General features: G+C 35.1%; 1 protein-coding gene across 1 annotated transcript in view; it reads left to right on the plus strand.

Annotated features, from left to right (window-relative positions):
- Positions 1-26,382, plus strand: part of KYNU (kynureninase) — a 110,228-nt gene extending 83,846 nt beyond the window's left edge. The window contains exons 11-14 of the mRNA XM_080799321.1: positions 16,031-16,083; positions 18,161-18,246; positions 24,295-24,525; positions 25,914-26,382. Coding sequence (XP_080655447.1) covers positions 16,031-16,083; positions 18,161-18,246; positions 24,295-24,525; positions 25,914-26,051 — 508 coding nt within the window. The 3' untranslated portion in view covers positions 26,052-26,382. The remainder of the gene's footprint in view (positions 1-16,030; positions 16,084-18,160; positions 18,247-24,294; positions 24,526-25,913) is intronic.
- Positions 26,383-26,627: the final 245 nt, after the last annotated feature.

Consider the following 26,627-nt stretch of genomic DNA (forward strand, 5'->3'; position numbering starts at 1 on the left):
TGAATATTCTTGATCATAAGGGTCTAAATGTACATTTATGTTTCAACAACTAACACTTGTGTTATTTTAGACTATTTATCAAGAGTCTTGAAACCTCAGTATCCTCATCTGTATAGTGAGGATAATGATAGTATCTAAATCATAAGATTATTTTATAAAAATCAAGCAATTGCTTAGAGCAGTGGCTCGTAATGAAAGCTCAGTTAACATTTGTTTCTGTTGCTTTCAAAAGTAGTAAACAATTGGGGCGCCTGGGTGGCTCAGTGCATTGGGCCTCCGCCTTTGGCTCAGGTCGTGGTCCTGGGGTCCTGGAATGGAGCCCTGCATTGGGCTCTCTGCTAGGTGGGGAGCCTGCTTCTCCCTCTATCTCTCTGCCTCCCTCTCTGGCTACTTGTGATCTCTGTCAAATAAATAAATAAAATCTTTTAAAAAAAAGTATTAAACAATTACAAACAATATTAAACAATTATAGGAACTTGAATCAGGAGAAACACATGCATCCCTAAGTTAAACTTGTTGGACCATTTGTAAGTGTTTACTTTTTATTATTATTATTATTATTTTTAGATTTTATTTATTTATTTATTTATTTGACAGAAAGAGAGAGAGCAGCAAGCAGGGAGAACAGAAGAGGGAGAGGGGGTAGCAGGCTCCCTGCTGACCAGAGAGTCCCAACATGGGGCTCCATCCCAGGACCCTGGGATCATGACCTGAGCTGAAGGTAGATCCTTAACTGACTGAGCCACCCAGGTGCCCCTTGTTGGACCATTTTTACAAGACTAGTTGAGGAGTCAGTCACCTGGATTCACATTGCTCACATTGTTCAAATGGAAGATAATATGGGGGAAAGACTTTATCTCATACATATTATTTTGGTAAATAGAATTCTATCATTTTATTTAAATTAACAATTTTTTTCAAAAGTTTAATCTAGTTAGTAGGGTAAGAGTTACAGTAGCATAGGCTCTTCTATTAAAAACATATCATTGATGTTGGGACCCCTGGGTGGCTCAGAGGGTTAAAGCCTCTGCCTTTGGCTCAGGTCATGATCCCAAGGTCCTAGGATCAAGCCCCGCATCTGGGCTCTCTCCTTGGCGGGGAGCCTGCTTCCTCCTCTCTCTCTCTGTCTGCCTCTCTGCCTACCTGTGATCTCTCTTTGTCGAAAAAATAAATAAAATCTTAAAAAAAAAAAAAAACAACCATATCACTGATGTTGTTTTTCATGAAAATATTGAATAACCTGAAAAATGTCAGACATTAAAGAAGAAATCTCAATACTTTCTTACTTCACAAGGGGTTATGGGTAAAAATAAGTTTTAATAAGAAAGATGTCATTCTTTTATTGTAATATCCCATTTGAAGGATTAAATTTCTTTTTATCAAGTGAAAGTGTACAGCAATTAATTTTAGACAGTTGCAATCATTTTCCCAAGAACTAACATTTAGAATTTAATTAAGATTAAAAATAGATACCCCCATTATTAAAAGAACATGGTAATTATTAATACTTTGTATCAGAATAAAGATGCTAAGGAAGAAAAGCAGCATATGAAAAATCAGTGATGGTTTGAAACAGTTCACAACTAATGGCCTCAGGACTTTAATGCACATACTACGTGGAATGTCTCTACCTGCCATTTTTTTATGGCTACATGGCATAAAACTAAGAGAGTTTGTATTTACAATTTGTGGAATTGTTTTGATGAATATTTTCTTCAAGTAACGGCTTGGATCACTGAAGTTATTGACATAACTGTCACATCCATAATCAGACTGTAGTGTCGTGTTATGTAGAAAGTTACATTATTATCTCCCTATTCTGGTGTACTTTGATCCCATTTACTACTAATTGTTGGGGAATTATGAAGAGCCTCTATGAAGAGCTGTTACTTTCTTTTCTTTTGCTTCTCTTACTCTCCTTTCCTTCATTTAATAACTTCAAAATTCAAGTTGATGAAACTGAACTTACCTTCCCGAGCCTACGGTTTCATTTCTTTCAGGGTTTCAGTCCACTCAATATCTCACTCCTAATGGAATATGTTGGCAACTCTGTCTTCTTCAGCTGTTGGTTATATTAGACATCTAGGTTCCAGTCCATTTTCCTTCTGTCAATTTGTCCCATCTCAGTATGTCCCCTGGATGCTTGCTTCTCTATGAAGACTCACAGGTCCACCCACAGCTACAAGGGAAGGGGTGATACAAGGCATGAACACCAGGAGGCAGGGATGGGGGGAACCCACCCACCCTTTTGTTGAATTAATACCTACTTAATTAGTTCCCACCCCCAGCCAGGCCCAGTAGATTTTAAACTCTATGGACAAGGACCATTTCTGTTCTAGCTCACTGTACTGTCTCTTGTCTGTACCTTCTAGCAAAGTGTCTCATTAACTACATGTGAAGAATTAATAAATGAAATATAGAAAAACTTGCTGTCCCTCCTCCCTGGAGGGGGGCTCCTGTGGGTGTTGGGTGGGTGGATGGGGCCGGAGGAATGCTGAAAAGATTTAAAGATAGATAGATAGATAGATAGATACATTGGTTGATTCTAATAAGCTTCAAAAAAGAAAAGTAATTTAATTAGGAGCAGAAATGTAGAAGTAAACTCACAAAAGTAAGTGTCAACTTTACTCTAACTTCATTAAACCGTTGACATTACCCAGGTCTATTTTAGCTCCTGCTCTGGGTGTCTCAGCTTCTACTTGCCTATTGGCTTGTTAAGATACTCTGAACCCTGTTCTTCAACTTCCCTCTGCTGATGCCATCTCAACCACAGGTTCTTGCTTTGGGTCAGGGTTCCTGCTTATATATACTGAGCAGGATATGGGCTTACTTAGTTATGTTCCTTTGGGTAATCACTCAACCTCTGTAAGCCTTCCTTTTCTCAAAAGGAAGTGTGGAAATAATACCTACCTCAGAGTGTTATTGCAAAGATTAAGTGAAATGACATGAAACTGTCATGCCCATTTCCCAGCCAACATGTCTTGGTTTGGTCCTTTTTTGTTAAAAGTTTGTTGTGCAAAACTCGGCTAAACCATGTCTTTTGAATAAGATTTCCTGTTGGCATAAAAACCAATAATTTGGTGAGCTACACCACTCTGAAAGGTAGTGTGGGCTTATATAACTTCCACTCAGGAGTGATGTGGGTGCCAGGGCCAAGGGTGATGAATGGGGAACAGTTAGAATCTCCAATGGGGTCTAGAGGCTGGTTCCCTTTATACTAAGCCCTTACATAGCAAAATATAATTTCTTCAGTAAGCAAATGCAAAAGAAGTATATCATCATTAAGTAATGAGACAGACCACTTAGAAACAATCATAATATCCTTTTTGAACTCTTTCGGATATAAAGTTAAAATGCTTTTTATAGATTCAGTAAATAGAGTGTCAAACATGATGCCCTGACCTCAGTTACGGAATCAGTTTTGTTGTTTTTTTTTTTTTTTCCCCTAAGAAGAACACATTTTTCCCTTGTCACTTGTTTCTTTCACATTTAGGTTATGAACATGTCAACAGTACTTGCAAGCACAACCTATCATTCTTCCTGTGATACCATGTTCGCACACTGGGTCTTTGATGTTGCTTTCAGATACTCCCAACAACCATCATAACTCATGCTCTTGAATTTTTAATATCACTCCACAAACAGAAATGACAATACCTAGTCCTTTAGCAAACCACAAGAATGAAAAAAAAGTTCCTAAATAGGAAAAACATATTGAAAAGTTCTTCCAATTTTTATTTTGATCCCATTGAAAAGGACTGGAAAAAAGACATGTTGCCCTTAACTTTCATGACCTGTCTCATAGACACTATATTTGCCTTCAGATTTTTAAAAACGAAAACGCAAAGAGGTAAATTCTGAATGTTTCCATAGAAAGAATTTTGTGCAATATGTTATTTTTTGATACGTAACTACAGAAGAAATCATTCTCTAACAAACTGGCATTTTTCTTACCTTTCAAATGGTAAAAAAAAAAAAAAATGAAATAGTGCCTCTGTTCTAAAGGATGGTAAATGGTTCTAACTCATTCAGACTAGAACTTCTTCCCTAATTCCTGCTTTTTCTGCAAATATAATCTGAGCCTCAGTGAGAGTGAGTCCCCTCAGTACCTACGACAATTCTATACTGCTAAAAGAATGGGCTTTCAATAAATACACATCACAGAAAACATAAGGACCTCACATAAACAACTGCTTTATATAGTGGTTTTGCTTTCCCGGTCTATTTAACTCACTAATATAGCTCAATCATGTGCTCGAATTAAGATAGGTTCTGATTCTGATATTTAACTAAAAACATTTCAGGGGGCACCTGGGTAGCTCAGTCGGTTAAGTGTCTGCCTTCGGCTCAAGCCATGATCTCAGGGTCCTGGGATTGAGCCCCATATCTGGATCTCTGCTCAGCAGAGAGCTTGCTTCTCCCTCTCCCACTGCCCCTCCCCACCTACTCATGCTCTCTCTCACTTGCTCACTCTCTCAAATAAATAAATCTGAAAACAAAAAATTTCAGAACTTTGGTAAGTATACTTTTAATTTTATTATTGATTATAGTTAACATCAGAAATTTGATAATTCTTTAAAGTTACATATGTAAGTATTATCAGGTCATAAATTTTGGTGGGTAAATAACTATTTTAATTTTTTAGAAGATCTTATTTATGTGACAGAGACACAGTGAGAGAGGGAACAAGTAAATAAATAATCTTTAAAAAAAAATCAATTCATTTAAGATTGAACGGCATAGTACAAAAAGAAAAAATAAGAGTGGACAGTGGAGGTGGGAGGAAATGAGCCCACATAGTCTGTGTGTGCTAGGGGTGGAGGACACACCACCTATTGGGGACATCATGCCGGACTCAGTGAGCCGGACAGAATGAATTGGTATGAGATGATGATTCACAGCGTCAGTGTGTGCAGCTGAAAATCTGACCAGTTTTCCGATGCTAGAGATTTTGTGACCAGTGACTAAAGAACACTATCCTCTTGACACTCTTAAACTTTCTCATGTTCCCCGAGGCACAGTGACATATTAAATGTAAGTTTAGGTATTTGTTCATTTACATACGTGTAGAATATTCCTTCTTACTTCCTAAGGAGGTTCCCCCCACCGTTTTCTTTATTTTGTTTTGTTTATGAGATAAAAATTGGCAGTATGTAGGATCACTGAAATATAATCATAGATTTTTGAGCACATAAATGAGACCATTTAAAATATGTCCCTTCAAAAAAAGACATTTTGGGATGTACTGGAATAGATCATATAAAATTGGAAATTCAGATTTTAGTAATAGTGAATAGTGTCGTTTAGAAAGAATGTCAACTTCAGACAATGAGAAATTCATCAGTGGACTCTGAACTAAACTCAGTGGCTTGAATTGAATTTAGTGTAATGCCACATAAATGGTCTTGTGAAAACTGAGGCATTGCCTTTCTTATTTTCTGCATTGTGAAATATATCCTGTCCCCTTTACTTCTTCTCTTTAGACCATTCAAACAAAATCTGTCATTCAGCTGTAAGTCTAAATGCCAACCTGTTGTGGAATATACTGTGCTCTCAAAACTTACTGTATTGAAATATTTTGCAAGTGAATTTTTTAAAAAGATTTATTTATTTATTTGAGACACAGAGAGCACAGGCCAGCACAGAGGTCAGGAGGGGCAGCAGGTGAGGGAGGAGGAGAATCTCAAGCGGGGAGCCTGCCTTGCACCTTGATCCCATGACCCTGACTGAGATCATGACCTGAGCCAAAATCGAAAGTCAGCCCCTCAACCGACTGAGCCAGCCAGGTGCTCCTGGCAAGTGAACTTTTAAAAATAAAGCTTGAAAAAAAAATTAAAAAATAAAAATAAAAATAAAAATAAAGCTTGTCCTGAGGCTTTTAAAAATAAAAGCGGGCATCTATGCCGGTATAATATGAAGTTCATTACCATCATGTGAAATATCACAGTTAATGATTATTTCAGTTGAAATATGTTTTTCACAACTGAGGCAAAATCTCAGCTGCAGCCATAATTAAAATTCTGTTGTGTCATTGATACATCTTTCAGTATGTGAATACATCATTTAGAGAAATAACCTCCTTATATTTAATAGGATTATTAAGTTATTATTTTCTTCTACTGTACAACGTAAGTTGAGGCTTTTCTCAGTGTGTATAGATTTCATAATCATTCTGAGAAAAATCTCAGGTATTTTGTTATAAAAGTCTTTTAAATCAATGCTTAATGCTTCTCGAAGTAAATATCCATTACGATAAACTTCAGAATTTCATATAAACAATTGTATCATAAAATTTATTTTCTCTCAGTTTATCCTGTGAGTGGAGTTCAAACTGTTGTTGTGTGAGCTAATATTTACATTAGATTTGAGAAAGTTCTGCCTTGTATTCTAACCACTAGAAATAATAACTTCAGATAATGATCCTTTTACAGTTTGGTTCCTGTTTTTAAATGAGGGATTTTGAAAGTGGAAAGAAAAGCAAGTTTTTAAAATGTTGAATAAATTTCAGATAATACCTCTTCAGTACATTATGGTTACATCTCAAATGGTGGGGATAATTGTCTATTGTATAACGTGGAGTAGTCTGCCTTTGGAAAGTCACTCGACTCCCAAAGAACCTTGTCCTCTCATAGCTCTGGTCTTGCACATGCTACTTTGACCATCTGGAAGAGTCCTTCCTCTTTTGCCAAAATATTCTTTCTTCTACTCAGCTTCCTCTGCAAAGTCTCCCTGACCGTCACCACGCTGGTTCAGCTGCCTTAATCAGTGCTTCACTTACTGACTGCTTAATCACACATCACATCACCCTCCTTCCATACACTCATCTACAAGTAGTGAGAGGCAAGTCCCTGATCTGATCAGCTTACGTTCTAGTTGGGGGAGAAAAATAAAAATCAGCAAGTATTCAGTACACACAGAAGAGACTCTAGATTCTATTCTACACCTTCTGTTTGTTTCATGTCGCTTATAATCGTTCCCGTTTCAGGACATGGAAGTCTTCCTTGTTCACTTTTAATTTAACAATTACATGACATTTTATTACATAGATTTACCATGATTTATGAAACCAACCTAATATTGAAGGAATTTTAGGTTCTTTTCAATCTTCAGCTGTTGCTAAAAAGGATGCTGTGACTATTGCATTATTCACCTCATACCTGTACAAGTTCTGGTGAATAAATTCCCAGAAGTGAATTTGTTAGGTTGGAGGGTATATGTATTTGTAACTTCTATGGCTGTTATTCATTCATTCTCCGGGGGGGGGTGCATCAGTTTACACCCTACAATAATACATGAGTTACCCATCACCCATGTTAATACCAGGAGAATGTATAATCTGTTTTAAATTTTAGTCTATCTAAGAGGCGAACAGTGGTATCTCAGTGTAGTTTTAATTTGTATTTTTCTTATCTTTAGTAAATGGAGAGGTATTTTTAACATTTAAGAGGCATTTTCCTTTTCTATGTGATCAATTCAGATCTTCTCGTCGTTTTTCTTGGGTTATTTTTTATATTATTGGTCTCTACATATTTTTATACTAAGAGGATCAACTAACCTTGTGACATGAGTTACAAATGATTTTTTTTTTAAAGATTTTATTTATTTATTTGACAGAGAGAGAGAGATATCACAAGTAGGCAGAGAGGCAGGCAGAGAGGGGGGGAAGCAGGCTCCCTGCTGAGCAGAGAGCCCGATGCGGGGCTCGATCCCAGGACCCCGGGATCACGACCCGAGCCGAAGGCAGAGGCTTTAACCCACTGAGCCACCCAGGCGCCCCACAAATGATTTTTTTTTAAACAGATTGTTGTTTGATAGAATTTTCTCTTATGATTCATTAGTCTATGGATATAATCCTATGACTTTCTCTTTAGCTTTTTAAATGTAGCAAATTGTATATTAATTGATTTGTTAACACAGTACCATGTTGTTTTTATTCTGAAGTTTTGTAATGTAGTAATATTTTATAGAAATATTCGACTTCATTGATTTTCTTACTATGCTTTTTTTTTCCATATAGCATTACCATTGGCTTATCTAGTATCCAGTTAAAAAATAAAATAAAATCTTTTGTGTTTTTTGCTGGGATCATCTAAATCTGCACATTAACTTGAGGAGCATTAATTTTTTTTTTCTTTTTGTGGAATATTATTCAAATCTTTCTTGTTCAGATTCAAGAGTGTTTTAAACTTTACCTTGTGTAGGTCTGGAACATTTCTTGGTACTGTATTCATTTGTTGCCATTTTAAATTTTGGATATTTATTTCTCATATTAATTTTGTGCCAAACTATCATACTAAATAATATTTTTGTTTATACTGGTACAAAATCCTATAATTTGAAAGTAGTCATACTTTACTTACTCATTTCCAGTTTTTATAACTACAAAGTCTTAGTAATTTTTATTGTAAAGATTTTATTTATTTGAGAGAAAGAGGAGGATTTTTTACTGTAAAAATTTTATTTATTTATTTGACAGAAAAGGGAGGGAAGATCAGAGGGAGAGGGAGAAACAGACTCCCCACTGAGCGGGGAACCCAATGCAGATCCCAGAACCTTGAGATCATGACCTGAGCTGAAGGCCAGACGCCACCCAGGCGTCCCAGCAAAATCTTTGTATTAATTGAAAGCATGTTTAGTGCTCTCCATTAAGTGTTATTTGACTTTTAGGCTGACAAAAATATATTTCATTGCAATAAATGTTGTCTTACTACTATTTTGTTTCATTTTAATTTTCTTTTAATTAACAGCAGTTGCAGAATTTTGAAAATATCTTTTAGGGTCTATAGAGATGATCCTATGATTGTCTTTTTAGCTTTATTAATATAATAAATTGTATATTAATAAATTTGCTAATATAAAACTGTTTTTGCATTTCTTAAATAAACTGCACTCTTCATAACACATTATTTTAATGTGTTTGAATCTGTTTATGATTTTTGTATTAATATTCTTAAGTCAGATTGGCTTGTGCTTTTTTTTTAATGTATGCAGTTCTGACGTGGTTTGATATTAATGTTATGTTTGTTCCCAAAAAAGTGTGACTTTTTCCTATACTTCTTTCTTCCTTCCTTCCTTCCTTCCTTCCTTCCTTCCTTCCTTTTTTTCTTTCCTTCTTTCTTTCCTTCTTTCTTTCCTTCTTTCTTTCTTTCTTTCTTTTTTGCTATTTGTTCTGTTTTTTATGCTCTGAAGTAGTTTAAATAACCTTGGAATTATTTACTCTGAAAAGTGGCAGAATTTCCCTGTGTGATCACCTTCTTTTAGGAATTTTAGGTATTTGAGAGGTTTCTTTATTTCTTTTATTAAAACCTACAGGCTTTGATATTTTTTTCTTTGCTGGAATTAGTTGGGATAAATAAATTCACCTAGAAAATTATCCATTTTAATTTTAGGCTTAACACTGACTTTATGGGTGCCTGGATGGTTTGGTCAGTTAAGCATCTACCTTCCACTCAGGTCATGATCCTGGTGTTCTTGGATCAAGAGCATGTTTGGGCTCTTGCTCAGCGGGGAGCCTCCTCCCTCTGCTCTTCCCCTGCTCATGCTCGCTCTCTGTTGCCCTCCCTGTCTCACTTTCCATCAAATAAATAAATAAATCTTAAAAAAAAAAAGATGAAATAAAATCAAGCTGATTTTAGCAGTCTATTTTGATGCTCTTTCTTTTCCCTATTTTGTGTTTATTCCTCCCCGTAATGTTTTATTTTTTATAGCTACACTTGTCTTGTGTTTTCTCAATTCATTGATATCTTTCACTCTCACAAAAACGGATTTTTTATTTATATATCATTGTAACTTACTTTATGTTTTCTAACCAATAATTCCAGCTTTTATCTTTATTCATTGTGTATTATAGCTTTATTTCAGTTTATCTTCTTCTATGTGACTTTTTAGTCTTATTATTGATTTATTTGTTTTCATTTAAAAACTGTTTTCTATTGATCTGACATCTAAAGCTGTGAATTTTTCTCTATGCACTATTCTAGCAATACCCAAAGATACTGATCTATAGTGTTTTCATTATTTTTAAAGAAATTCTACCATTTCAGTTTGATCATAAAAATAATTTGAGATGACTTCCCAAGTAATTGAGTAATTTTTAACTTACCAAGTAATTGAGTCTTCTTGGCTTTTTTTTTTTTAATGGTTTCTTAACAATTGCTAATTTTATTGGATTGTAATCAGAAGACATAGCCAGCAATATATCCACTTTGGAAATATTACATTATTTTGTAGTTAATTTTAGTCAGTATTTTATGAGCACTTTTCAGAAAGCTACAATCTTTATTTCAGGGATAAGCATTCAACATTAGGTTTACCTCTTACTTGACATTTTGTTTACTTGATTTATCTTTTAAATAGAAATTCATAATTGTTTTGTCTTATTGTGATTATATTCATCAGCATTATAAAACACCCTTCAAACCATTTAATTCTTTTTGGTCTGAATTTCATCTTGTCTGATGCAAAGATTGCATCCACCCATGCTTTATTTTTGCATTTGCCACTTACATCTGTGCTCACACTTTTAGTGTTTTTTTTTTTTTTTTTTTCTGAATCACTCATTTAAACAGATTCTCTTTGATTTATTGTTTGATGGCTGTGTCTGGTCTTAATTCAGTGCCATTCAGTGTCATTTTTTCTGTTTTTAGATCTTCTTAGTCTTGGAACACGAGATATGTTTTGCTTTTTTGTTCATTGCTTTTCAGCAAATAGTTCTGATATTTTATATTTTTAGAGATCTTTTAAATTAATTAACATACAGTGTATTATTTGTTTCAAGAGTGCTGGTCTGTGATTCATCAGTCTTACAAGTCACAGCACTCACCATAGTGCATACCCTCCCCAGTGTTCATATTTTAGTTAAAAATTGTAATTTTCGGGGCGCCTGGGTGGCTCAGTGGGTTAAAGCCGCTGCCTTCGGCTCAGGTCGTGATCCCGGCGTCCTGGGATCGAGCCCCGCATCGGGCTCTCTGCTCAGCGGGGAGCCTGCTTCCTCCCTTCTCTCTCTGCCTGCCTCTCTGTCTGCTTGTGATCTGTCTGTCAAATAAATAAATAAAATCTTTAAAAAAAAAAATTGTAATTTTCCTGTTTTCTTCTATTAGTTCCCTTCCACAAGCAATAAAAGATTTAGCAGGTGTCCTTTCTTTCTGCCCAAATTCCTGTCAGCCCATGGCTTAGTCTGTTTTGACTTTCTTGATATTTAGTGATATTCTTAGATCTGATTATACTTCTGTTATTTGATTTATCAAGTTTAAGTATAGATGATCAATGAAATTACTTTATTACCCCCATCTCGCCAGTTACCCGCTTTCACATTGTCATACAACATTCTCTTTCATTATGTTTTGTCACCTTCATTTCTACATTTCTTTAATCCTAGTCCTATAATTAAATGCATTTGATAGTCACCACATACCTTTTGTCATAATGTCCTCAGACATCTCTTGGCTGACTTAACTTTACCCTCATGTAGGTTTTTATGAAGAATTCATGGGATCAAAGAGGCACATGCCCTCCGATGTTTATAGCAGCATTATTAACAATAGCCAAACTATGGGAGGAGCCCAGATGTCTGTTGAGTGATGAGTGGATAAAGATGTGGTGTGTGTCTGTGTATGTATATGAATGTATGGAATATTACTCAGCCATCAAAAAGAATCAACTCTTAACCATTTGCAACAACGTAGATGGAACTAGAGTGTATTATACTAAACAAAATATGTCAGTCTGAGAAAGACAAATGCCATATGATTTCACTCATATGTGGAATTTAAGAAACAAAGCAGATGAACATATGGGAAGGAAAAAAAAGAGGGAAGCAACCGTAAAAGACTCAGCAATAGAGAACAAATTGAGGGTAGTAGGCATTAAGGGGTGATGGGCATTAAGGAGTGCCCTTGTTATAATGAACACTGGGTGTTACATATATGTGATGAACCACTAAATTCTACTCCTGAAACCCGTATCACATTATATGTTAACTTACTGGAATTGAAATAAAAATTTGAAACAAAAAATCAAAACAGAGAAGAAAAGAATTCATGGTAAAATACTAGCTGATCTCTTGCTTGATCAACACCAGTAATCTTTATACAATTTGGCTTATCCACACATAATATTCATGCATTGTGTTATTTTCTATGGTGGGGGATTTTATATAGATATTTTTACATTATCCTCTTCATTGAATGGTTGCATTTGATAAATTTGAGACAAATCTAATTTTTTTTTTCCTTTATTCTGTCCTCACCATTTTTGCCTGGAATCCCATTTTTTTCCTTCATGTTTAAAATCCAATAACCTTAACAAACTTTAAATAAAATAAATAAAACCACTCTTGATTAATCCTCCCCAATTCACTCAGTGTTGCATTTTTTTCAATATACCTGATTCAAGTCATTTTTTATTCAGTCGTATTGAATTACAACTTTTTAAAAAGTTTTTTGTGTTTTTTTATTTTTTTGCTTGTCTTTGGAAATTCATTTTGGTTATGACACAACATCTTTGCCTATTATAACATTCTCTCTTGACTCTTTTAAATCTTTTTTCTTTCTTCTTTTTTTTTTTTTTTCCCTTGGTTTATTTTTTCTCCTAGCTGTCCTCTGACCCTGGTGTCTTTTCTAGTTTCCTAACTTCCTTGCATTCTTCCCAAACTCTTTATTTCTTTTATGTGTTTTATTTTTCTTTCCTGATTTTTTCTTGATTTCTGCAAGCTTGTGTTCACCCCTCCTGCTGTCAAGCTGTATCAGTCCTATTCCTGCATTTCTACTGGGTAGTTTTGCGTTGTATGAAATGTTACTTCATTAAGTTTCTGTTGCTTAATTTACCTAACTCCTTGCTTTTTATGTTCCATCAGCTTTCTGGCAACCTTTTCCTGGTGAATGTTTGTGTGTGTGTGTGTGTGTGTGTGTGTGTGTGTGTGTGTGTAGATTTCTCTACTTTTACATTTTTCTTGTAAATCTTTGTGACTGCAGTACCCAGTTCTCTCTTTCAGGGGTCTTCACTGAATGAGTTGAATTTTCTTGGATCAGCAATCTGGGGAGACACCTGAACTGGAAGGGGAAAGGGACAGGGTAGCCTTTCAGCTATCTCATTCTCTGATTACTTCCAACTGTTAGGGCTCCTCTTGTTTCTTGATATAAAAATGTCTTTTCTTTTTTAATGGAGCGTCCATTCTGAAAATGATCCTGCTCACCCCTGTATTTTACTTAGGATTTTATCAAGGGGGTAGCTTTTGAAATTAAAATAAGAAAATTTGGCCTTCTCTTCAGAAAGTAGAGGAACTTCCTGGAAATTTCCTGGAACCTCCTCAAGTGTTACATCACTTGGACTTCCGCTACTCTGCCCTGATTCTTTTCTTCCATTGCTCCTACACAGTTTCTACCCATGTAAGCATTTCAGCCAGAGAAACTGTGGTCTTGGGGCAGGTGGGGAGGGGTGTTTGATAGGTTTTGAGAATGAATCACTTGAAATGAGAAAAGAAACACTAAAACTAAGGTTTGGAAGTTATGCTTGGACTAATAGGCTATGAATCTTTCCCTTCAAGAAAAGGGAAACCATGTGATACTTTAAAGGGTAAAAGCATTAGTTATCTATAATCAACTTTTGCTAACTAATTCTAGATATAAAATTTATATATATAGAAAAATATATGTATGTGTATATGTATATATAGAAATATATATGTATGTATATATATATATTCAGAGTGTACAAAATAAGCTAATTTTTAGAATTAAAGTTTGAACTAATGAATATGGGTTATAAAATTTTAATTATAGATTTTTTTCTGATGCAACAACAATACATGCTCTCTAGAAAATTCTGATATAGATAAGAATAAAACAAATAAAAGATTTTAACATTTTGACCAGAGTTAAATATAAATGCGTTATGTTTTATTGGCTTTTTCATATTTTTATTCTAAAATTGGAATAATATTCTAAATATTGTGATCTCCATTTTATCCTTTTTGAATATATATTCTTTTAAATAGGATTTTTATAATGGCTTCAGTAGTATTCCATTGTATGAAAGTAGTATAATTCATTTTATCAGCTATTGACGTTGTAAATAGTATTGTACTCGTGTCCTAGTACATAAATCTTAAGGTACTCTGAATACTGTAATCCAAATAGTCTTTTGAATAAATTGGAAAGAGTAAAAGTCCTGGGACAGGAAATTACACATATTTTTCATACAAATTCTCAAACTGTACTCTTGATAGGTTTTTTTACTTATTATTCTCATGATTAGACAAAGTACTCATGAGACTCTTGAGTGGCTCAGTCGGTGAAGCCTCTGCCTTCAGCTCAGGTCATGATCCCAAGGTCCTGGGATTGAATCGCATGTCTGGCTCCCTGTTTAGCAGGGAGTCTGTTTCTCCCTCCCCCTTGCTTATGCCCTCTCTCCCTGACAAATAAATAAATAAAATCTCAAAAAAAGAAAAAAAAAAGACAAAGGTCTCATTTCTTTTTCTTTGAATCTTTGATGAAAATAGGCCTCATTTTTTTTTAATGATTTTGCCAATTTGATACATGAAGTATGGTCTCATTTTTTTTTTTGGTCTCATTTTTATGATACTTCACATTTTAAAAATTATTACTAAGATTGAGCCTTTTTTTTCTGAATTTGTGGGATATTTACATTTCTCCTTTTATAATGGCTGGGTAGCTTCAGAGGCATTGCCCCTTCTCTGATGAAAAACTGGGTGAAAACTCAGAGGTGCCAAGTAGCAATCTTCTCCCCATCATTGGTTTGTTTTTTGTGTCTGTCTTTTCAACATAGTATTTTAAATATTTAGGTCTATCGATATTTGCCTCTGTATTTCCTTTTGATTTTATAGTCAGAAATTTTTCTTTTCAAAACCATATAAACATGTGAATATCTTTTCTTTACCCTTGCATTTTTTGCAATGTGACAGTCATAACTTACTAAATTGTTACAGGATCTGAGAACTGCTCTTATATTTTTTCATTTTTTAAAAAAGATTTTATATATTTATTGGAGAGCATGAGAGAGCACATACGAGCAGGGAGAGGGGCAGAGACAGCGGGAGAGGCAGAGAAGCTCAAGCCGACTCTGCACTAAGAGTAAAACCCAACCAAGGGCTTAATCTCATAATCCCCAAATCATGACCTCAGCCAGGAGTCTTAACTGACCGAGCCACCCAGGCACCCTTGTTTTTATATTTTCTGTCATGTTCCACTGGCCTCCTTGATGCTTCATTCACTGGTCCTGTACACATTAATTTCATTACTCTTAGAGCATGCTAATAGTATTAGATACAACACACTCACCATTAGAGTCTTCTGTTTCAAAATTTATTATTTTCACTCATATATTCTACATAAACTGAAAAATATTTTGCCCAATTCTAACAAAGTGCCTTTGAATTTTTTATTTTGGCAACATTAAAGCCAAAAATTTCTTTAGACAGAACATAGTACCAGAAATATTGAGTTACTATTTCTCAAATTTTATATTTTTCTTTAAGTTATAATTCTTTTCCTCTAATATGCACACACACACACATTTATATGACTTCATGCTATTTATTTATTAATCTCACTAAAATATGACATGAATCAATTTCCTTAGAAAGTTATTCAAAAATTTTTGCACACTTATATAGGTTATTCTAACACCATTTCTCATTAAGGAGCCTATTGTGAAAAATATATTATTGCACTAATTGCTTTTTTTTTTTACCTTACATATTCGTTTTAAAATCGAAATAAAAGGTCAACATTTTGTTCATTTTAAATAATAAAAAGATCCTTAAGTACAGATTTTCAGATGATTTAACATCACAAAAATAATATAACTAGTAATAAGAATAAAATTGATTTTTATCCTCATTCTTGATAAGGTTATAAATATTAATTGCCTTATGATATCATCTAACATGTATATGCTTAAATATTTGATGACTCGCATCACAAATGGTTTTGGTATGCAGGCCCCAGATTCCTGTGTTAATTGCAGTTATTTTTGTAGATCAAAATATCTGATGTTGTTATTTATGTTTTAGGTTAGTGGGATGGTTTGGCCATGAACTCAGCACCCGATTTAAGATGGATAACAGTAAGTGTATTCAGTTTCACTTCCCAAGTCATTTCATTTTACCTTTATTTCAATTTTCATCTGTCTTCATATGATATGTAATGTACATGCCTCATGGAGAGTGCACTTTGAAAATGCCACTGAGAATTCTTAAAATAAGAAATGACATTTCCAGAGTGTAAGACTAAGTGTTTGTAGATTTTAGCATGAATTTGAGTCTATCCCTTTGTAGGGAGATAAGTGGAAGGGAAATGTAATGTGCAGGACTGAGATCTCATCAATCCTGAGGACCCAAAACATCAAGCAGTGAAGACAGAAAGGAATGTTTTGCTTGTAATCAGACCCGGAGAGACAGGTGTGAATCCCACTTTGCTGCTTAATCGTTTTGTGATGCTGCACAAATTACATCATCTTTGGTTTTTTGTTTTCCTTCTCGCGTATCTAATGTGAATAATAAAATCTGTGTCTGTCGGGGTCTGATGGGAGAGTGAGACAGGTTCAAAGTTGTAAACCAAGTAGCACGTACATAATAGTGCTATCGAATAAATGTTCGTTTTTAGCTCTCTTTTGTCAGTTTTTCCTTTTGTGGCTTTTGCCACACACCAAACAATAGCAGTTGAACCCCAGCAGGTAGAAATAAAAGTACACCATGTGCGGCGTGCTGCCACGCTGCCCTACTTTTTCCTGAGTGACTGATTCTATTCTTCAGTCATGTCGGAGACAGAAAGCTTCCTAAATGTTTTGAGAGTTTCAGTTCAATTTGACCCTTCAGACTGCTACCAACCTGAATTAACTATTTTAAATAAATTCACATTTGCAAAAATCAAGATACAAATGATTAAGTCGGGCTCTTTCATTCAAGTCAAGAAACCTGTATTTTATCCTGGCTGCTGGAATAATTAGCTCTGTGGTTATGCCAGTTACTTAAATCTTTTGTGATGGGTTTTCTTATCTGTAAATGAGAGAATTGGACTGTATCAGGAGTGGGCAAAGTCTCTCTCTGAAGGGCCAAAGATGAGATCTTTTAACCTTTTGTAGCTATGCTGTCTCTCTGGCAAATACTCAGTTCTGCCATTGTGCTTCTAACATGGTCATAGATATAAATGAGTGAATGTGGCTATGTTCCAATGAAACTTTATTTGAAAAACAAGTCGAGGGCCAGATTTGGTCCCCAGGACATAGTTTATTTAGCCCTGGATTAGATGCGTCTCTAAAGACCTAGAATACGTTCTAATGCTCTTTAAGTCAGTCTTAGCTTTAATTCATTCTCCAACTAGCAATCTTAACTCTACTGCATTTGATTGGCTACTATCCAATCTAATTGATTCTAATTAGGATAATATCTGTTATTAATTTACCTTTTAAATATATCATACTTAAATCATTTTTTAAAAAGATTTTATTTATTTATTTGACAGAGAGAGAGATCACAAGTAGGCAGAGCAGCAGGCAGAGAGAGAGGGGGAAGCAGGCTCCCTGCCCGGCAGAGAGCCCGACATGGGGCTCAATCCCAGGACCCTGAGACCCCGACTGGAGCCGAAGGCAGAGGCTTAACCCATTGAGCCACCCGGGCGCCCCTTAAATCATTTTTTTAAAAGCCTTTGTCCTCCCCTAGTAGAAGATGACCTAATAATCTTAGTGCTAAAATTCACCTTCCTAGGTCATTTCATTCATATATCTGCCTTTGGATGGCATTACGATTACAAACCATTAAAATCTTGATGTTTTTCTCTCACTGACATGGTTTTCTAGTAGAAAAAGCAAAGCATGGGCAGAATAAGGAATGCTGATTTGGAAGTGGACAGAGGATGTGGTTCAGAATACAAAAGATCATTTTTATGGTCTAAGAGCTCTAGGATTTGGTAGGCTGCTACGAAAATGGGAACAGGGAAGACAGACATTGCAGGTGAAGGAGAAGTATGCCACTATTTTAGGTCCATGGAGTTTCTTTTAAATACCTCAAAAAGCTTAGTAATAAAAAGTTTTAAATATTACTCTTTCTCTCTACTACCTCAGTGTCATTAAAAAAAAAAAAACCCACAGAGGACATTTTTAAAGATACATTCTATAAAAAAATGACATGATGTTCATTTTTCAGAACTACAGTTAATCCCTGGGGTCAGTGGATTTCGAATTTCAAACCCTCCCATTTTGTTGGTCTGCTCTTTACATGCTAGTTTAGAGGTAAGTGATCTACGCTTAAACTTCGCACATCTTATTTTTTTTTTTAAGATTTATTTACTTATTTATTTATTTGACAGAGAGAGAGATCACAAGTAGGCAGAGAGGCAGGCAGAGAGAGAGAGGAGGAATCAGGTTCCCTGCTGAGCACAGCTCCCAATTCGGGGCTCGATCCCAAGACCCTGGGATCATGACCCGAGCCGAAGGCAGAGGCCTTAACCCACTGAGCCACCCAGGCACCCCTTCAACTTTGCACATCTTTACCAATGTCTTTACTTGACTGTGACCTGTCATAGGACCGTCTCTGCTAAACAGCAAAATTAATGTGCACTGTGTATAAACAGTGATCAAAGGCCAGTGTTGTCCTTCAGGACAGTGAATGTGGGTTAATTGCAATATTTTATTTCTATCCCCAGCCTCAGCACTGTGCTTGGCACATAGTAAATGTTGGCACTTGATAAATGTTTTGGAACTGAGCCAGGGAATACATATTTTTAGTTCCACTTAGAATTTGTATGAACTTAAATAAATTGTTCAATCTTCTCATGGTCTCTCTATTACAAAATAACCATGCAATATTTAATTCTTCATTAATTTACTTATTCAGTGTTTATCTATTAAAGTATTATGTGCCGGACATTGTTGTGATTACTGGGGACTCTGCTGGTTCTGGGAGTCAGTGAAAAGTGTCATGTCACAAAGTGCCATGTCACAAAGTGCCATGTCACAAAACTATATACTTAAGGAAAAAAATAGAAACCTTCCAAAGTAAGCCAAAGATTGAGTAAGGTTGTCTCATGAGGTTAAGTTGATTTTTTTTAAAACTGGAGTGTCTGTGGCATTATATTCTTATATAATCTCTACTATTACTGCCTCAGTATAGATTTTTTAGTAAATTCATACTTATAGTTAAAATTAGTTTTATCCTAATCAATAATATCCAAGGAATCAACTTGGTTTGCTAGATGTGCTTATCTACCTTTCTACCTATTTATATGGATAGATACTTACCTACTCTACCTGTCCATTTATGTTTATATTAATATTCATACGTGTATCTATGTAACTTAGTTATTTGTATATTAATTAATTTCAGTATGAGACTAATTTATTTAAGTAAATACATATTAAATAATTATATGCAATATAATTAATATTAATACATATGTTAAGTAAATATATTTTTATATACATACATAGAGTAAAATATATTTTAGGTAGATATGTAGGGGTTTTTTGTAAATATGCATTTCTAACAGATTTTAAATATATGGCTATTCAAAAGAGAATTTGACTTTTTAAATTTAAAGTGTTTTAAAATCATCTAGTTTGTGATATTTTAGGAAATCCTGTTGTGGAGTATTTCGGAATGAATGACTGGATAGACTTCGAAGATCTTTTCTAAACCTGAATTCTAGGATTTTGTGACCACGCAAAGCAGTTTCTCATTTTGGCCACTGGGTGGCAGTGTCAAGTTTTTTTGTTTTTTTGTTTGGTTTTTTTTTTTTTTTTTAAATACAACCTCACCACTACACAGTGGTAATTAACTCATTTCACTTCATCCCAGTTTAAAAAGCACCTTCTCAGTGTGACCACTAGATGGAGCTTGTGTTGTTTATGCTTTTTTGGCTGTTGTTTTGTTTTTTTTTTTTTAATTGAAAATAGACCCAGTAACAAGATTTTCTCAGCCAGTGAAAAAAATTTTTTTAATTTTTTTAATTTTTTGGGGGGGAGCAGTGAGGGAATCTGCTTAGCAAGTCAGATAATGATATTTGAATTGTTTTTATAGTATCTATTCAGAGCAACACTTCTGTTAAATGTTTTAAAATGAAATGAAATTTTGCTCACTTTGCAAGTTTGTATCAGGAAGAAAATAAGTTTCAGTATGAAAAGCACCAAGGTGTACCTTAGGAAGTACTAGTACTTAAAGTTATTTGGTCTGATTTTCCTTACTTTGCAAATGAGTTCTCAGCCAGATCTAGAAATTTTAGACACTCCAACTTTAGTTATGTTTCTGCAATGGACTGGTTTCAAGTATTTACCCCTTCTGCCATGAAAAAGACGTCACATTTTCAGTTTTTCTACCACTGGTTCTCCAGGCTAGGCTTGAATGATAAAAAGCACAGAAATGTTTACCGCCACATCACACTGTATTACAGTCACCTGGACAAAGTTTTTGTTTCCAGATGGAAGCTGAAGATTGATTTATTTTCTTTCTTTAACACTTAAACTTAGCAAAAACACTCTAAACCCAACAAGAAGTGGAATTGTACTTCTCTGGAGCATCTTATCACTGAAGTATTTCTCTTGAGCCTCTTAGAAATACCTTACTTATTTGCTACTGGGCTCCATTCTAACCAAAATTATTTTTAACTAATACAGCATTGTGTTGAAAAAAGTGTTTTTTGAAATTCTTCCTCCCCATTATAAATTGCAAAATTCTGAAATGACAAAACAATGCATCTCTTTACTTTCTTTACTTAAGCACTAAAACGTTCTACTCCCTAGATGCCACATGAGTAAGCATGAGGGCTGCCATTATGTTGTTCCTGCCCTTGTTTACATTATAGCATTATAAGAGACAGGTAATTAAAATTCAAATAAATGAGAAATAGATGCATGAATCAAAGTGCCTTTCCTTGTTGTAGCTACTTGTCTTTCAAAAAATATTCAGCATAGTCAGAAATCAACTGGAGGAGAGATTCTAAACCTAAGAATCAGTGCACATGGATATGATTGATACCAGTTTGACAATATGATCTTTTAAAATATTAATACTATTTTGTTTATAATTACTTGTGCATTCAGTTGAATGATAGTATGAAAAATAGCACCTTATAATCATTTTCAAGCTGTCTTTTTCCTTATATTATTGGCTATTTATACCACATTTTTTTTCTTTAAAGATTTTATTTATTTATTTGATACACAGATATCACAAGTAGGCAGAGGCAGGCAGAGAGAGAGGAGGAAGCAGGCTCCCTGCTGAGCAGAGAGCCCGATGCGGGGTTCGATCCCCGGACCCTGGGATCATGACCTGAGCCAAAGGCAGAGGCTTTAACCCACTGAGCCACCCAGCCGCCCCTATACCACATATTTATATAGTACAAATAGAAATATGTATGGTACAAATATGGTACAAATTTGATATATAATAAAAATGTGGATCAAGGGAATCTAGGGTAGGAACCAGGTGGCATACTGTAGCCTTCATTGGGACACTAAGTGTGACCTTAGGTGACAAGTGTCACTTGACTACATGTACTCTTGAGTTCATTTGTCTCATTTTTAAAATGAAGATATTTATAGAAAATTACTTCAGAAATCTCGGTCTTCCAACTGCTAACTTGGAATAAAAAATATATCTGTTGTATTTTGAAGGGCCATACTCGTATTCAGTGATAGGTAGACGATTTTTAGACTCTTTCAGTATATGAATTTATAATGAAATAAATAGCTTCAAAGTACAAAATTGGAGCATTCAATTAAAATATACAGCAAGTAAGAAGAAGCGTACTGTGTGATTCCTCAGAAAGTGATTAGGCGGCCAATTTTAAGAATTTAAGAGAAAAAAATGTGACAGTAGAAAACATCATACTATACTTATTTTTTCCCATTTAAACTTCTCTAACTTTTTTAGCTTTGTATTCATTTTTCTTAGTAAGAAAAATAACCCATGTAGTTGAAACTCTGCCAAAAGTTGTTATAAGCTGAATATTTTCAAACTACACTTTTCAGTTTTTCTAATTAAAAAAAAATTCTTTCTCAGTACAGAAAGCATAGAAATAATGAGACATGAAAAAGAAATTTATTGTATTCTTCAGTTAACTCCTGTTATCCCCTCTTAATATTTTTTAAAAATATTTAATTTATTTATTTGAAAGAGAGAATGAGAGAGAGAGCGCACGCGTGCCTAGGAGAGTTGGGAGGGGCAGAGGGAGAAACAGACTCCCCGCTGAGCAGGGAGCTGGATATGGGAGTGGATTCCAGGATCATGACCCAAGTTAAAGGCAGGTGCTTAACCAACTGAGCCACCCAGCCACCACCACCCCCTTTTAATATTTTTATGTGAGTTCTCAGAACAGACCTTTACACCCTCTGCAGGATTTTAAGAGTGCCTCACAATGCAGCTGCCCTTACTGTGGTTTAATGATGGAAAATGGTTTCATATTTAAAAGTTATTTTATTATCAAAGAGTAATGGTATGTTAAATTTGGGACTACTTGTCATAAAAAAAATGGGTTTCTAGCTATCAGAGAAATCTGCAAGAACAAAATCTCCTTTAAAAAAACCTATAAACTTAAGTAATATTCCCCAAAGTCTTACTAACCTAAGAATACAAATGAAATATCATTAAAAATAGTACTTCACACATTGCTCCTACCTGTATCTTACGGGGCTTATAGCAGAACCAGAAAATTTTTCAGAATTATTTATAAATCAAATGTTCCTTGAATTACTATTAATCTCCAAACAGAAGCTTGGAAAAATTCCTCTCCTATTCTTTTATTCCTATCCTGCCAACAAACCCACTGGTGGGTCATCCTTTGATTCTCCCTGCTCCTGCCCTCTGTGAGAATTGATTCTTGAATCAGGCTCTCTTGATCCAAAAGTTGGCTGTGTTCCCTTGAGTCCGCCTTGTGCCAGATCCACTCACATTTTGTTTTACAGCAGCCAGTGAAGAGATGGCTCCTGTCAGATGCCGTGTAGCTCGGGCTACCTGAGTGACTCGGGTTACCTCCTTGTACTGCCCATCCCAGATACCTTCTGAGATCTACACAACTCAACCTGCTTCCACAGTCTGTGATGTGTGGTTGAGGACAGAGACCGATGCCATTCTGTCCTGTTTCTCCCATCTTCCTTGGATACTGTTACCTTCGATACAAATCCCTTTGTCTCCCTCAGCCAAATCTGCAGCTTCCGTGCGATATAGATCAAGGAAATCTTTGCCCAGATGGTTTGAGTTCTATTAGAATGCCTGCTCACACATGCCCCATGCATATACAGAAATAACTATTTTCCCAAGCTTCATAAAGTCTAGATGTCACTGAACGACCCTGTCTTTGCTCTGTGACATAACATGATACAGAAAAGGGATATTAAGTGACATGCCAGTGCATCACGCTGTTTGAAGTTCATTCAGTTCTTATATGTAGGATATATTTTTAAACTCTGCTTGACCTTAAGAGATAAGCTAGAAGAGCATGTCTGTTTTGACCTCTAATGTTCCAACAACAGTTACTGTGTGCACTTGTCACTCATCTTAATATAAGACACCTCAGGCAGCAAATGGCAGTGTGTTCACACCAGTGCTGGAGTTTAGCAGGGGGAAAAGTGATGAAAGAAGAAGGAAAGATAAAAGGAAAGAGTGAGAGGGAGGGAGGGAAGAGAGACAGAAACACACACACAGAAACGTGAGCCTAACAGCCTCAGTACTAACATATATATTATCTAACATTACTTGCTTCCCTGTCTGACAATACTTGTTTTATTATTTAACTGCTTATTTCCTTACTGTTAGCTGGGGAGATTCAGGAATTGGTAGAACAATTAAAAGTAATCTAGGTCACACTGCCTTTCGTATGTACAAGCGTGTTTAGCCCTTATTATACTGTGTGGATCAAAAAACTATCAGAATAGAAAAAAAAGTCTTCTTGATTGTGATTAAGTAAAATGGTTGTGAGGAAAAGGTTTGAATTTCATGATCTTTAAATGCATTTGTTAAGTTATGTTTTACTTACATTAATTATACTAAGTTGATTTAAAATAACTCTAAAAGAATGTTATCCTAACTTATTTTTCTTCTTCTTCTTTTGCAAGTATTGTTTAAATGACATTTGTCTGGTTTTTCCTGTCACAGCAACTTTGTATTCGGCTTTCAGTGGCCAAGCATTTAAAAGAGGACATGTTTTTACGAAGGATTATCTAAAATGGGATGTTTTTGGAAAGGTCGAAAGTGGGCATTTCCTTTTTTAACATGGTTCTCAGTTAATTTTTGCTTCGTTGTACGTCAACAAGACACTGTTAATCAGATCACTTCTTATTCTGTAGATCTTTAAGCAAGCAACTATGAAAGCATTGAGGAGAAAATCTATTTTGCTCACTGGTTATCTGGAATACTTGATCAAGCATTATTATAACAAAGATAAAGCAGATACCAAGAAACCATTTGTGGACATAATTACTCCAGCCGGCATAGAGGATCGCGGATGTCAGCTTACACTAACGTTTTCTGTTCCAATAAAATGTGTTTTCCAAGAACTAGAAAAACGAGGAGTGGTTGTAAGTATATCTCTTGCTTTGCTACCCGGTTTTCTCTCTGGGTTGCATGTTGGGGATAAAATTTGGGTTCTTTGGTTAATTTACTGTTGCATGTTATTTCACATCGGTCAGTCAATGAGGATAGATTGCCAACTAAATATTCATCACTGTGCTAATTGAAGGCGTAGAGCTCTGTCATTTCTGATAAAAGGGAAGAAACCACAAATTTTGAATATAGGAACCCGTCTTCTATAATTTATTCATTCTTTTCATTACAGTTTGAGCCGAAAAAAAATGTTTCATTATAATCAATTAGGACATGTTTTCACTAGTTTTTACCAGTGAAAGCCCAGATATGTATGTTTATTGATTACGCAGAATTAAATAACATAACATAGTGGGGAGGAAGAAAAGAAGTCAGTCTTATTTAGCTGTTTGTTTGAGCCGAGTCATTTCAACCTTGTATTTTAGTCAAAAAAGAACTGCAGACCCATCTCAGGGGTGTTAACATTGTAGGAAATAATTTTTTTTTAATACCCTGAGGTCCTTAATGATCTGTTTAGTCTCTTGAAGAAAATAAGCATTAGTAGGGTCATTTCAGGAGAAATGGTGGTCATGTATCTATCTCCAGGGACAGCGTAGTTTAGGAATTGCTCCGCTCCTGTGGTCCTGGCACTCCTCAAGAGAGGGTATCTCAGATTCCAGAGGCACGGATCCGTATCTCGGTGTTCCAAGTCAAGTTTTACCATTTGTAAGCTGTGTGCTCCAGGAAAGTTAATTCACCTCTACTGGTTTGAGTTTTCGCATCTGCATTTTGGGGGCAAAAATGCCTCCAAAAGTATTTGTGAGAATTAAATGGTCCAGAGCACATAAACCGAATATTGAGTGTACTAACTCACAGTGGGTATTTTTTGAAGATGAGTCATAGCGATCTTCAGTTTAGACCAAATTATTTGGGTCCACTTTGTGACGTTTCAGAGATAGCGCCAACTCCTTACCCATGTGATAAGAGATTAAAGGATCCAATGTAAAGACCATTGACTAAAACTCTCCACATCCCGGGAAGTTCTCCTTCATTTAAATTCGCCCAAGGGTTCTAGTCTCTCCAGAGTCTCCCCACCAGTAAATTATATCCATGACTTACTGAACACTTCAAGATGATTGCTGAGTAGATTTCAGGAAAACTTTTGGATACACATGATATTCATATTTTAGCTATTATTAAGAGGAGAGTTTCCAATAACACAGAAACATGCTTTACTACAAGTAAAAAAAAAAAAAAGTTTATATATTAAGTTTTAGGGAAATCAGCATGATTGCTTTATGTAAGTTTATCTTGCATGTAAATTTTTCATCATGTGAGTAATGATAACATTATTGTGACTTTATTTCCTACCCCCCCCCCACAGTGTGACAAGCGAGAACCAAATGGCATCCGAGTGGCTCCAGTTCCTCTCTACAACTCTTTTCATGATGTTCATAAGTTTATCAGTCTACTCGCTTCTGCACTTGACTCTGCAGAAATCAAAAATAGCAGCATTTTCTAGAACAACTTCAGCAAGTGTTACTGAAAGTTTCTATGGTTATTTTATTATGATTTTCCAATTTTAATGATTAGAAGTTTTCCAAAACTAATTACACATACTTGGCAATGAATTATATACTTTACAGAAAAATCTCATATATTTTTTCCAAGAGGCTGTGATTCTGAGGAATCCACATGTCTGTCCAATTTCTTCATGCTTGGTGGATCAAAGTTTTACTGGTCTAAGTATTACGTACACAATCTTAGCTGTCATATTTTGTGGTCAGTGAATGTTTTATGTTGATTTAATTTATAATTTGACAACTTCATAATATATGTGCAGTTCTTTTGTGTCAACTTTAGTTTTAATTTACCAAAGAGTTTCTTATAGTCACTATAATTTCACAGTCTGATACATACATGATTTTGCAATATTCCATCCAACTCTAAGGAAGAAAAAATATATTTTCTAAGACAGTAGCTTTCAAATATTTTGGCCACAGCCCACACTAAGAAATATATTTAATATCAGAGACTAGTATTTATATGTGTTTATACCTTATTTATTGATTTTAATATACAAATTGTATCATATTTT

This window comes from Martes martes, assembly GCF_963455335.1.
Source record: "Martes martes genome assembly, chromosome: 3".
In the NCBI taxonomy this organism is placed as follows: Eukaryota; Metazoa; Chordata; class Mammalia; order Carnivora; family Mustelidae; genus Martes; species Martes martes.